General features: G+C 39.7%; 1 protein-coding gene across 6 annotated transcripts in view; it reads right to left on the bottom strand.

Annotated features, from left to right (window-relative positions):
* Window positions 1-13,089, bottom strand: part of LOC122575672 (semaphorin-1A-like) — a 389,957-nt gene that overhangs the window by 50,802 nt on the left and 326,066 nt on the right. For all 6 annotated transcript variants that reach the window (XM_043745017.1, XM_043744985.1, XM_043744978.1 and 3 more), the window contains 3 exons: window positions 2,408-2,512; window positions 833-921; window positions 302-443 (listed from right to left, as the gene is read on the bottom strand). In XM_043745017.1, coding sequence (XP_043600952.1) covers window positions 302-443; window positions 833-921; window positions 2,408-2,512 — 336 coding nt within the window. The remainder of the gene's footprint in view (window positions 1-301; window positions 444-832; window positions 922-2,407; window positions 2,513-13,089) is intronic.

The raw sequence follows: 13,089 nt of genomic DNA, 5'->3' as shown, positions 1-13,089 counted from the left end.
TGTCCGTATCACCAACTAGCGAAAAAATTCCATTTTCTACCGTCTCCTACCAATGCCGCGGAAAAATTCTCCAGACGAACGATAAATTTCGCGTGCCTTTCGCAACGAGGCAGTTTGTTTGTAAAATTGGTCGGATCCCACTCGATACGTCTGCAAGGTAGTACACCGGTTAGGCCAACCCCTTTGTCCGGCACATAGGGACTGGAGAGCACTCGACGAGGGTCTCGGCAAACGTCATACCATGGCGAACTTACTTACGGGCGCACGTATATACGATGTGTGTACATGCAGGCATACTCACGTATTTCATTGAAATAGAAAGGGTATTCGCCGGGCACGGAACAGTTGAGCCTCGCTTTCAGGAAGCTCGTCCATCTGTCGCTGAACGCATGAGGTCCGCCCTTGTCGTGCTGGCACACTCTACCGACCCGCGAGTACACTGCCTAAAACACAAATGCAGCCGGAGCTTTCGAACAATCGGCTTCTTCGATTCTTTCCTCTTTACTCGGACCGTCTTACTCTACCCTGCATCCAGCGCTATTATACTGCGTTACTTTGCCACTGGGATTAGGGGCAAAGGAAAGGAAATTGTCGGTGCGTGAAAATTTGAGAATACTGAGAATATAGGGAATAGTAGAGATCGTAAAGCGTACGTTACGTGTGGCCATTTTTTAAGAAATCGCTCGTTAAAGTGCATTCGCTGACAAAGAGTGACATTTCGATATTGCAATTTCGTCGCTTTGGAAATTCCGCATCGTAAAACGGTCTTTGATATCGAGTATGTAAATATAAATAGGTAGGTAGCGTGTCGTTAATATTTCGTAAGGCTTACCTTGCCACAATTCATGTACTCGACGGCTGTTTCTCGGTAAAAGAAGAAGACATAATCTTCGTACGCAAACGAGCTGACAAAGTTCGGTCCTGTAACAATAACGTCCGAATTTGTTAGGGGCAACGGAATTCGTTCGAAACAAACAAACCAACCAGCTGGCTGCTGAAGCGAGCAAAACTCTCATAGAAAGAAGACTAAAAAGAAAACACCCCGCTGACCTCACTAAAGAAATAAAATAGTCAAACTGGAAGATGGTATCCCGCTGGGGTAGCCATCCACAAGTCATTTAGCAATTAAGTTAGAAAAATTTACCAAATGTCCAGCTGGACAAATTGTAAAGTACAAATAAAATAATAATAATAATGAAAAAAAAACACAAGCAAACCGTGAAGCGGCAGTACACTGTTCGCGCGAGCGTATGCTACTTTAAGATTTTGAAGGGTTAAATTCGTCGCAGTTTGTTGTTTGTTTCGACGATTACCTCCATCTCCGTCTTTATTTCCTTCTTCTCATATCTTTTCCTTTCTTTCTAAATTACGCTTCTCGTTCGATAACGTTCCACGTATTTTACAATGCAGAGGAAATTATGCGGCCGTTTCGGATCCTAGATGGATCTTCCAATAACTTGGTAATTTCGAAAGAGCGGGCAGTATGATAAATTGCCAACGGGATCGCCGCGTGGAAATTGCGATCGATCAAAAATTCCCGAAGCTTTGAATGGATTATATAATTTATACAAAACTTGCATCGCAAATTCGCAACTCGCAATCGGCGATAAATAAGAGAAGAATGAAAAAAAAATAAGAGAGGAAGGAAAAAAACACGTCTGGGTGGATACGCAAATTGCAGCATATAATTTATGCAAAGCTTCTTACATCGTTTAAGCATCGTCCATTGTATACGAGCTGCGAGTATAACAAACACAATGCCATGCGATAACTTTTCACGTGCGACCGTGTCGTAAAATTTTATATGGACGCGGTACGATGAGAAGATACGGGAAATTCAAAAATAGCACGGCAATTGCTGGACATTCTGTCGCGACCGGTTTTCCAAGTGCGATCGTTAAAACGTCGATTAAATAAATATCGAATATTTCAATTACCAGAGGAAACTCGAGAGTTCAATAGTTCGTGTAAAAATGATTTTCTAGTTTAAAATTCAATCTTATCCGTAAACTCTCTGTTTTCTTTCAATATTTTACGGTTAAATTGATCGCTGTTTACGGCTCTGCGTTTTGTTACCTAATTAAGGCCAGAATTATTTGCCTCCGTAGACGTCTGATATTTTTAATTATTTTATTTTGTATTTCAGTTAACCATAATAGTTACGCGAATAATACAATGCAAACTCTTGTCGTGTACTTTCTTACGCGATACTACGACATAATACTTCTAAGATACATAAAACGAAGCAAGAGATCAGATGGAGGGCAATTAAAATTTAGAAACGTGGCAAAATCCTGCGCTGGCAGGAAAATAGAGGCTGGCGAGTATCGCGATAGAAAAGCTAGTGTCGCGTTTGCTAAAATTCAACGTGCGAATATTCCAATGCAATTTGCATGAGTTCCATTACCGTTCAGCTGGTTGAGATCGGAGCGTTCGGTGCGGATCTTCTCCCTGTGAATCAGCGGCTCGCCACCGGAGAAGTCGGCCACTGTCGCTGCGTACAGCTGCCCCTCTGAAACATGAGTAAACGCGGTTCTGTCAGTAGAGTCAGACTTTACAACATTTGCCAGACAAACGAGCAGTCGTGTCTACGGCAATCGTCGAAGGATTCTGCCAAAGACACCTTGTACTTCGTTTTCAACGTTCCGCTCGTGTCACGCTGCAAATCGTTCTGAGAACGCGTCAGCACTAATCACCAGTGTACTGTTCTCTGTTCTATGCTCGCGCAAAGCGAATCTCTTTCACGGAGATTACGCGAGTGCACGTGGAGGAATCGCACAGGCTTCGAGCCTGGCAATTAAAGAGTACCGAATTTCACGAGGGACTCGCGAACGCGTGTGCTTCGTATTCATTTTCGCTGTTGGGATTATAGACGCGAGCACAGCTTGTCACTCTGTGACGCGTAATCTAAGATACGCGTGTCGCTTTATGCAAATTACGGCAACTGTTTAGTAACGACGCGACGATGGCGGAGATGGTATCGGGATCGAGCGAATTTCTGACATCAACGGGGAAAGAGATTGTAGAGTTGGAATAATCACTTTGCCGTGTCTCTAACGATACGTAGAGGCAGAAAATAATCGAATGCTTTTTCTTCCGTGTAATGAAAACGATGTTCGGTTTAAATTTCTTGTCAGATTGCAATTTGCATTGGCTTTAATAACAAACCTGCGCATCTTTTTATTATACACATCTACGTTGCCACGTTATCACGTAAAAAGCATTCTGTTTAATAACGTACATTTATAAGCTAAATTGCACGAGTATCTTTTTATGCTCGTTTTTCACACGAGCCTAACCGACGACAGGTTTTAGTTCGGCGTCGCTGAATTATCGAGTGTCAGCCGATCTTTGATAACTGTACGCGAACGTTGAATAAATGACAAAACGCCGCCACGATATTACGGAATTTATTAGAAGCGGTTTAATTAAACGTGCCTTGAAAGGCGTTTTAATTAACACGGTAGCCACGCGATTACACCAAGAATCGTAGATTTCGCGTGGAACAACAGCCGGGAACACGATTCAAGTACACAAATTTTCTTCGCCACCGTTGTGGTTATAGGTATTAAAGCGAAGAAAAGATGAAAAGCGAGTTCTTTGTGTCGGTGAGTGCTAACTAGATTGGCCTTCGGTGCAAAGGCTTCTTCCTCGTAGAAACTGTGAACTTGATTGGCTTTGTTATTGCTCGTGATCCGTGGAAACTTAGCTACTAGCGTGATACACCGAGATTACCGATATATCAAACGCGACTGCACGAGATTCAACGTCAAAAATAATTCGCAACCACCGTTTCAGCGTGGTAAGTATCACCAAGGAAAATAACGATCGCAAGTTATCACATATCACACAGATATGGGCAATCTTACGAGAAACTTGGGCAAACGCTTCAGTACTGGCACATAATACTCGTCAAAACAAGCAAAGAGCAAAGCAAAATCCTAACAAACATGAGTAAAAAAATCATTAGTTTCGGCGTTACGAGATGTTTGGTGTATAATGAACCGATTGCTTCCTTAAATGAGTTTATACAACGAATAGGAAACTGTAACCAAAAGAAATGCCAGGGATCTTCTCAACGTGCTTCTACGAGAAAACGTATCGACGTATGTGTTGACATGAACGATCGACACAACGAACACACGTATACTGTAAAGGAAATGTGTTCAACGTCGTTAACGTCGTAACTTAGGAGTTAGTATTTTTTGAAGCTATGCTTATTGACACTCTTTTCCTTTTTTTGACGAATCACTATGCATACGCTCGTAAAGTGTTTCTCCAACCTTCTTCCATTCTATTCTGTATATTATTTCCACGCTGTACATTATTGAAACAACGTATCGATGCCAAGTATGCACATACATTCCTTTAATAGCCTTTAACACTTTGACTGCTACGTTGGCCATATATGACCGGCCACGGTTTCTCCTGTGACGCCACGGTGGTCATTCGTGACCGGAGCGCTTGAACTTCTTACAAATATAAAAATTGAATGAAAATTGAGAGTTAAGGCATTTTGAATATAACCGATAAATAGAAGATACTTTGAAATAAAAAGTGCCCCATTGAACAATTAAACATTTTTATTAGAACATCAATAAAAAAAATGAGAACAAATCTTGCATCTAATGGTGCACTGTGTTTGCATCCATATCTTTCAGAGGTAATCTACGAATATTATTATAAAAGGACCTTAGAAAATAATAGTAAATGCTGTTTTGTAATCATATAATTGAAGTTAGAAGTGTGCACATACCTTACTATTATATATAGAATGAGCAAATACTGTTTACTAATATCTTCTACACGTTTCAGCAATATATTCTGCACGTTTTGCTTACGACGAAATAATGCGAATTGTTTGTTGAAATAAACGAAGCCTTGTTATAATATGTCGTTGTCAACTGTTAGCAAGGCGCCACGGTGGTCACCCGTAACCATCAATAAGATAAACGGTCCATTGGGGAAGAATGTTGTCTTACATCATCAATTTATTATTATTTTGCCATTATATGCTTTGAATAATAAAAATACTCCCGTGGCGTCCTGAGCGAAACATGAGATTTTGGCGTGACAGTCAAAGTGTTAACATCAAGTGGTACTATAGCACAGGTATTTCTTCAGAACATTCGATGATGTAACTGGCGTCGGTATAATATTTATGTACATACGACTAAATAGCGACGATCTCTGATAAATGCTAAAACACTTTCTTTGAACGTGTCCTATCAATCTTTCAACACGAATCTGTACAGAACCATCGAACGGAGTAACGAAGAAGAAAACAAAGTGCTGTTGTTGCCGCGCGACAGACGTTCCAGGATCAAGTGGATTCGACAAGGTCGACGAATTTACTTGAAAGCAGGATAGAGCGGCTGACAACAAGATCTGTCCCTAGTGAACTCACGTAGGTGACCAATTTTCTCGCCGTGTCATAGAAACTGTGGTCGTGGAATCCCGCAAGAAGCCGCGGCTTTCCTGTGCATCAGAGTACACCGATGGAGCCATACCCTACGCCGATGTACGAGCCAACGTTTGCACGGAAAGAGTAAGAGAAAGAGAAAGAGAGAGAGAGAGAGGAGGAGCGACGGAGCATTTTACCTGATACTCTCGCGAACCAAGAGATCTACCAAGGCCATGCACCCTCCTCTGGCTTCTCGCGAACCTTCCATATTTCACGTTCAAAAAGCACGATGGGATTTGAGGCTGGCCAACGTATGCGCGCGATAAGTGTATATAGTGGCGGACTGGTCATATATAACCGGGCAAAGTAGACGTTAGACTTAGGGGATGAACGTGCCCGTTGCAGGCTACAAATCTACGCTGAGCCCAGCAACGCCGAAGCTCGCGAATACTGTACCGCCGTCGTCCTGGTAATACCCAGCGACTGAAGGAAGCTTTCTACTACGTGCCGGCTTCTTTGTGCCGCGCTGTCGACATTATTAGCCCGTTCGACCGACGTCGCTTCATCGCAGACCGTGCGATCGCTATGTTCCAAGGAACGTGTAGCTTCGCGTTCGGTTTATCGATTTCGATTACAATTCGGACTTTATGTATACATTTGCTGCACACTGGGCTGCCTGGATATGACGACGTCGTAAAACTGCTATGCACGCTAGTGGTTGGAATTTTGAAACAAAAAATGCCGCGTTACGAGCTCTTCGAGCGGCTACTCGAGCAAGAGACACGGACGCGGGTTTCCTGTTTCAAATATCTTGGGTTTATGATTTTGAGTAAAAAGTACAGGCTGAATGGCATATGTAACGCGTTACAAGCTGATTTGTTTCCTTTGCAATTATTCAAGATAACGAAAGGATCCGTTCGAAAATTGGAATGTCCGGGGATGAAATGTAGACGAAGAGTCCGGATTGAACCTAAAACAATGGAAAAGTTCCTGCAATTTTATCGATCGAACATTGTTTGCCATCGATCGGACAGTTTTATGGGAGAAGAAAGCGGTTGAGTTTTCAGCTAATGTTATGTTGTTTAACGAGGTCGGCCGCGTGTCTCACAGGGACACGCCTGAATTGCAAATTTATGCATGTTCGTGTTTGACACGTCCGATACGTTAGTTGTCCATGGTTCTTTCGTTATAGTTGACAAGCTGCAGGATTTATTTCATGCTAGCCTATCTTGAATGATGTGTTATGCTGTTGCAGCTTTGAAGTGCTTAACGATGAATGAAAAATGTTTGTGTTGGGATTTCCAGTTGGTTGATTAAATCCTTCACTCAGCAATATATAGTTCCGTTTCATTTATTACTTTAGCATATTTATCGCAAAGATCTAAACCTATCTCTACAAAAATATTGCGAAATTGTCTAAAAAAAAAAAAAAAAATAGGACTTATCATAGTGCTATTTATTTCACGTAGAAAAAACGTTTTTTCTCTCGTTAAAACGAAAATATTTATCAGAGTTTCACCATTCGTTTCATGCACTTTTGTTCGTTAAATTTAGAAAGCTAGAATTTTCATCGTGCTGTTTTAGCCATTGTCTTTCGCCAGGCGTTTAAAAGAATCGCTCACGATATTGACTATGCTAGCGACAGTTAGTTTGAATTCACATTCTACCACAGAAATAGACCATTTGCTGCGACTAAATTATACGCGATAGTAACATCTTGCTACGTGCTTTCTGGCGTTATAAGCTTTATACGACAAGTATCATTTTCTAGATAAACTTTCCGCTAAAAGCAAATATCCAACCACATAGCGTCTAGTGAGCATTTTCATTATTTTTTTGCAAAGTTAATTTTTATAATATCCAATGTCTGGTAGAAGCGGGATACAGCGATGCACGTATTATGTTTCGTTTAATGAATTTCACACGTTTTAATAAGATGACTGTTATAAAATAATATCCAAATAAATATTACCGATGTTCTCCGAAGAATGTACTCTGCTACTACCGATCGAATATTTGGTCATGAACAGGAACTTGTTAAGCTCGCTAACTAATTAATTTCGATCGAATCGTTTCGAAGATTAATCGAAATTAATTGGATACCTCGACGAGCAAAAGCTCATGGCTCCGAATTGTTTCAAAACCACTCTGGAATTTTCTTTGTCTGCGACGAAATTCACTCTCAGAAGCTTTATTACGATAATACTGTTCGATTCGATGAGCACTGGCTTCAATCAATTAGAGGCGTTAAAGAGTCAGACGTACTTTGCCTTGAAATTATTAACGCGACACACGAATTATTATTTTTCAACACGAAGCATCGAATTTCTCGTGTTGACGCAGGCTTTTGTGGGATTAATTAAGAATTTTTTCCTAATTGATAGGCGAATCGGTTATTAGAAATTAATTGGACGGTTCGACGCAGAGGGTGCAAAAATGTTTCTTGTTAATTAATTCTAAACCATCTTCTGCACATGGAGTTCGTTCGTTCTGCAAGGCGATTCATTTTCAGGAAACTTATTTCGTTTTATGTGGAAGAAAAATTGGTTGTTTTTTTCTTCTCCTCTTTTTCAATTAATTTTAGAGCAGCTTCTGTAGTTAGAACAAAGTTATGCTATATACGGATATTAGAATTAACTCATAATAGGAGATTTCAATCGAAATTATTTTATAAGAATTCAATCTTTTACTTTATATTCAACTTCTCCATCAAATTGTAATTCAAGATTGACGAAAATGTAGTCCATTCTTAGTAATAGAATTCAATTTAAAAGGATCATCGGCTTTTAATAGAAATTCCTGGTTTATAATACAAAACTTTTTGACAGCACAGTATAAATTACCTGATTTTATTGAATGATTTGCTGTTATAACTGTATTAACGTATAAAGTACAGCGTATCACAGAAAATTAATCAAAATCAATACGTGTTAATTCGAAATCGACAAGAAGTTTTCCGACTAATCTTCGTGGCGAATATATCCCTGAATTGGCCCAATTGGACGTATAATAACGCGTAATTAAAATGCAGCAGCAGATCGCAGCTAATTACGAATGCAATTCGCGTATCGACGCAGTTAATTTTGGAGCCAGCGAAGGAACTATCGACGCCACGAAATCAGGATAAATGTGAAAATTAACTAAAAAGAAAGTCGAAGAAAATTGGTATTGCACCGCCATTGAGATTAGTTTGAAGGAAAATTCTATTACCAAATACCAAATAGCAATTTTAAAGGAAAATTCTATTTGCGATGTATGCACTTTGTTTACTATTGTTTTCAATTTATTCTTTTTCTTTCGCCCGTATGCATAGTTTAAATAGTTTGATTCCATTCATAGACGTCGCTGCATTGATGAACTTACGTTTAAACCTACAAGTTACTTCGTAATTTTAGCACCACAGTGCGACGTTTATGGAACGCGCTTTGAAACAGGAAGTATATGACGTAATTTGAAATTTGACAATTACCTTAAAACGGCGCTAAAACGAAATGACTTCACCACTCAAACGAAATTGATACAAAATTTAATCGTCAGCTTTTCGTTTCTTTCGTCGGAAAAACTCGAACGTGGATTCGTTGTAAAGAAGATCGTGATACCAGCCTGGCCAGAAGCTTAACTTTTAATTACTGCCCGTTTCATTTCCGAAATTATGCTGATAAAAACCATTTGAGCGGTTGCCAAAAGGAAAAAAGGAGGATAGGAGAAAAATGGCCTAACGATCGTTTAAAATGCACGTGTCCGATAACGTTGAAGATGCTTCAGAAAGGAAGGTTGAATTGGTCGATAAGAAACATACGATTGCGAATAAAAATGACAAGATCGTTAACCTAAGAAACGTTTTATTTTTTCTTCTGTTAGAAACTTATGGGATCATGAATCGACAGTTCGATAACTATCGTACACGATATTTGTACTTTTTACACGCGGTAACTTTGATTGATTCAACGTTCAACTGGCATTTCTTTGTTCCCTGGTTTTTGTTTATACATCGGGAAACTTCCGATCAAGATGACGTCTTCACTCGAATTGAACGTAGTGGATGATCGTTCTTTTTCACATGGAAAAATGCATTGCCATTTGAAAGAGTATCTGAAAGAAAGTCGTTTCAGAGGGTTCTTTTTGATGTATGTCTCTGCCATACAATAGGAATCGCGATGAGAAAGAGATATTTTTATTTAACTTGCAGCAGGATCATAATAAACGTCTTTCTGTAATAAACTTTTAATAATAATAATAATAATAATAATAATAATAATAATAATCGTTTTTATATATGCAAATCTCTTTGTAGAACCGTAATGACAACGATTCTCTCTTTTTATGTTTTATTTTGTACGGTAACTCTTTTCACTTACGTTTATCGGATTAATTAACGTGTCTCTTAATTGCACGTACTATTTTCGCCGTAGCTATCGTGGCCTTTTGTATTCAGCTTGTACAGGCTACAAATTATATCTACCCTTGAATCTGGAGAAAACCGACCGCAGGATCATCAGGTGAAAACACATAGAGGCAGAAAGTTAAGGACTCGTAGTATAGAGGGGGCGAACTGAGCGCGAATTACCTTGCTTTTGGTGCAAGTTCGCGAAAATACGAATCGCCAGTTCGATAACAAGCGAATGTTCGTACTGAATTCAGCTGTGTGGTACACGCGCGTTATTTGTGTCACTATTATTAGAGCGGTATGTGGACATTGCACTTGGAGCGGCCGGAACGGCAGCAGCACGTTGATTCGGCTTTGTTAACGACTAACGACTAAGGTCCGGCCCCCGCTTTATTCCGCCATATAAATTTTACGCCCGTGTATTAACTCGGGTTTGCCATAATAACGCGACAGAATGATTTACGCTGATAAACGCCGACTTCGTATCGTAGTTTCCCTAAACTGGACTAAGTAGAACGTCGACTAAATTGAATCACGCGTTGAAATCGTGTTCCGAGCTTCCCGCTTCTACATCAACTTCCCTCGTTCGCTTCCGAAATACTCTGATTAATCAAACCTCTTCGAACGATCAAAAAATAAGTAACCTGACCATAAAGTTTAAGTCAAACGATCGTGGATCATCTACGATCCAATGATATCCATCGATTAGCAAACGAAAGTCAGTCACAGTTTATTAGCTCGACGCGTTGTATTAACAGACTATGACTGTTATGTATCAAGAACATCGATTCGTTGCTCGGTAGTATCGTGTCATTGTTTTCCACTTTTCTGTCCTTCCTTCTTGTTGCTCGGCAGAAGGGAGCAATAGAATGGCAAACAGAAGGGTTCAGATCGATGAGGATCAACGATAGCTCCTCCCTGGATCCATCAGACTTACCAGGCTAAACCTTAAATACACGTTGCACGCTTGGATTCGTAATACCTAAGACAAGGTTTCCTATCCATCCTAGCTGCTTCAGTCCTCATCTGACGCTGGTATTACGCATATTACACGTGTCTCGACTATTCACGAAGCTCGATGCCGCGACGGCGTCATGGCTGGTTAGGGATGATAGTAATTATGTTTTCAACATCATGCGCATCCACGTAGGTATTTTCTCTTTCAACATAATTATACGACATACCGTGGAAAACTTTTAATTGCTGTAACGAATAGAGCAAGAGCCTGTTAAGTAGGCGTAATTATTACTTTGTTTTGGACAACGACGTAAGAATTGTCTTTCAATTTATCAATTTTGACGTAGTCTGTATAAATAGTAGCAACTTTGTCGGTAATTCTGGATCTGTAATTTTGCAAATAATTTACGCGATTGTTTCGGTTTATATCATCGCGTAGCTAACTGACAACAAGCCGTTGTTGCTTCGATCGTTGGAAATTATTATTAATCGTAGACGTGTATCATATTTTACTATCATTGACCCGTTCACTGTGATATTTTATCTCAGTTACCAGAATGTTAATTACATTTATCGACATGCTACGAAAAATCGAAGAAAGACAGTTTATAATTTCGTAAGTACTTTCCACTGTTGCACGTTTGATGAGACACTCTGCTCGAACGCGGAACGACGGTGAGGAAATTTCGAAATATTCTAAAAGGACCAAAGCAGTTTGAGAATCGAAATAAGTTACAGAATCGGAAATTCTGCATTAATTAAATTTACCTGAGTAGAAATTTTAGAGAAAAAATACCTAGGTTAAAGTACGATCTATTGCGCGTTCAGAAAATACAAAAAAGAAAAAAAGAAAAAAATGGAAAAAATACAGACGAAAGAGAAAAGTAATAAAAACTCGGGGAAAAACGGTGAAAAAAGCTTTCTGAATTCTTTTTTAGAGTTTTAAACTCTTGACTATCGTAGGAAATAATAAATTTAAATGAATCGATTGGCGTAATAAAACGTACAAATTAGAAATACGATAACACGACGAACATCTCGCGTCTGTTACTCGCGATAATCATTGTGTAACTACTTTGTCCGCAATATATACACTCCTTATGGCATTATCGCTCGTACATATATGCCGTACAGACGTCATAAATAGTCATTATTCAAGCTACGTATTTATACGTCGAGCTCATTGCTCGTTCTAATAAACGAGAGAGGCAACAGGCGCGTCGCGAGATTTCGAGGATTTGCAGAAATCGTATTGCAACTTCTAAATCTTTGCTCTGCTCTGATAAAATGTCTAATAACGATTAAATAAGTCTTAACGACGTACATATCTCGATACGAAGGCAGCCGAGTTTTCTAATTAAACATAATTACTGTATTTACCAACGAGCGGAAACGCACAAGTTACTCTTCTTGAAATTATATATTTCTCAATTAGTTCACATTTTGAAATCCTCGCGACGCGAATCTTTCCTTAAATAAATTTTAATATACTATGTTGAAATACTTTAAGCGTTACGACGTTATTCTGCAACTCGACCGAATGAAACTCGCATTCTGACTTCATCACCCATTCACCAACTTCCTTCAACTTCATTCAACGAAACAACCTACCTCGTTCCATTCCTTAACTTCTTTCCTAGCCTCCGAACAAATTTATTAATCTGGCAGGCATATCTCGCATTATCCGCAATACGAAAATCCAAGGAACGTTACGTTCAACGAATTTTCCGTGTGCAACGAGTGCGAACGATTTAGCACGCTCGTAACCGGCTTCGTTATAAAATTAGCCATTTTCGGGTACACGCGGCTACGTAGTAAAAAGCAAGCTGTTGGCCGCAACCTGCACGATAAATCTACACATCCATGAAATATGGATAACCAATCTCGAGCGCGACGAAAGGCGCGGGCTTGTTAGATTTTATACTTCGCTGTCACTGGTTACGGCACACACAGGACATACTACATACACGTGTACACAAGCTGTGTTACACACTGATCGCATTGACCGTGACAAACACGTTGCTAGTTCGCGTGGAATTTCTTCTTTCGACACGGGATGAAACGTGATTTCCAAGGATAACGTTGTCGCGGTCGAAGGTTAATTAAACTTCCTGAATACGGAGCTCGTCATCGAAGCGCACGGGAATCAGGCCAAACCCGACAGGCGAAAGTTCTTCCGTCGAGACAACGAAAATCGTAAGTAGCTCGCTTCTATTCGATTCCTTGATCGATCTTCAATCGCCGATTGTTGGATTTTCATATTCTAGTAATATACGTTGTTTCGATATCGGCCAATTAATGATAATAATGAAACAAATAATGAAATAGGAGAAATAAGTTT

The sequence above is a fragment of the Bombus pyrosoma genome, linkage group LG2 (assembly GCF_014825855.1).
Source record: "Bombus pyrosoma isolate SC7728 linkage group LG2, ASM1482585v1, whole genome shotgun sequence".
In the NCBI taxonomy this organism is placed as follows: Eukaryota; Metazoa; Arthropoda; class Insecta; order Hymenoptera; family Apidae; genus Bombus; species Bombus pyrosoma.
This window is presented reverse-complemented; position numbering and strand designations above follow the sequence as displayed.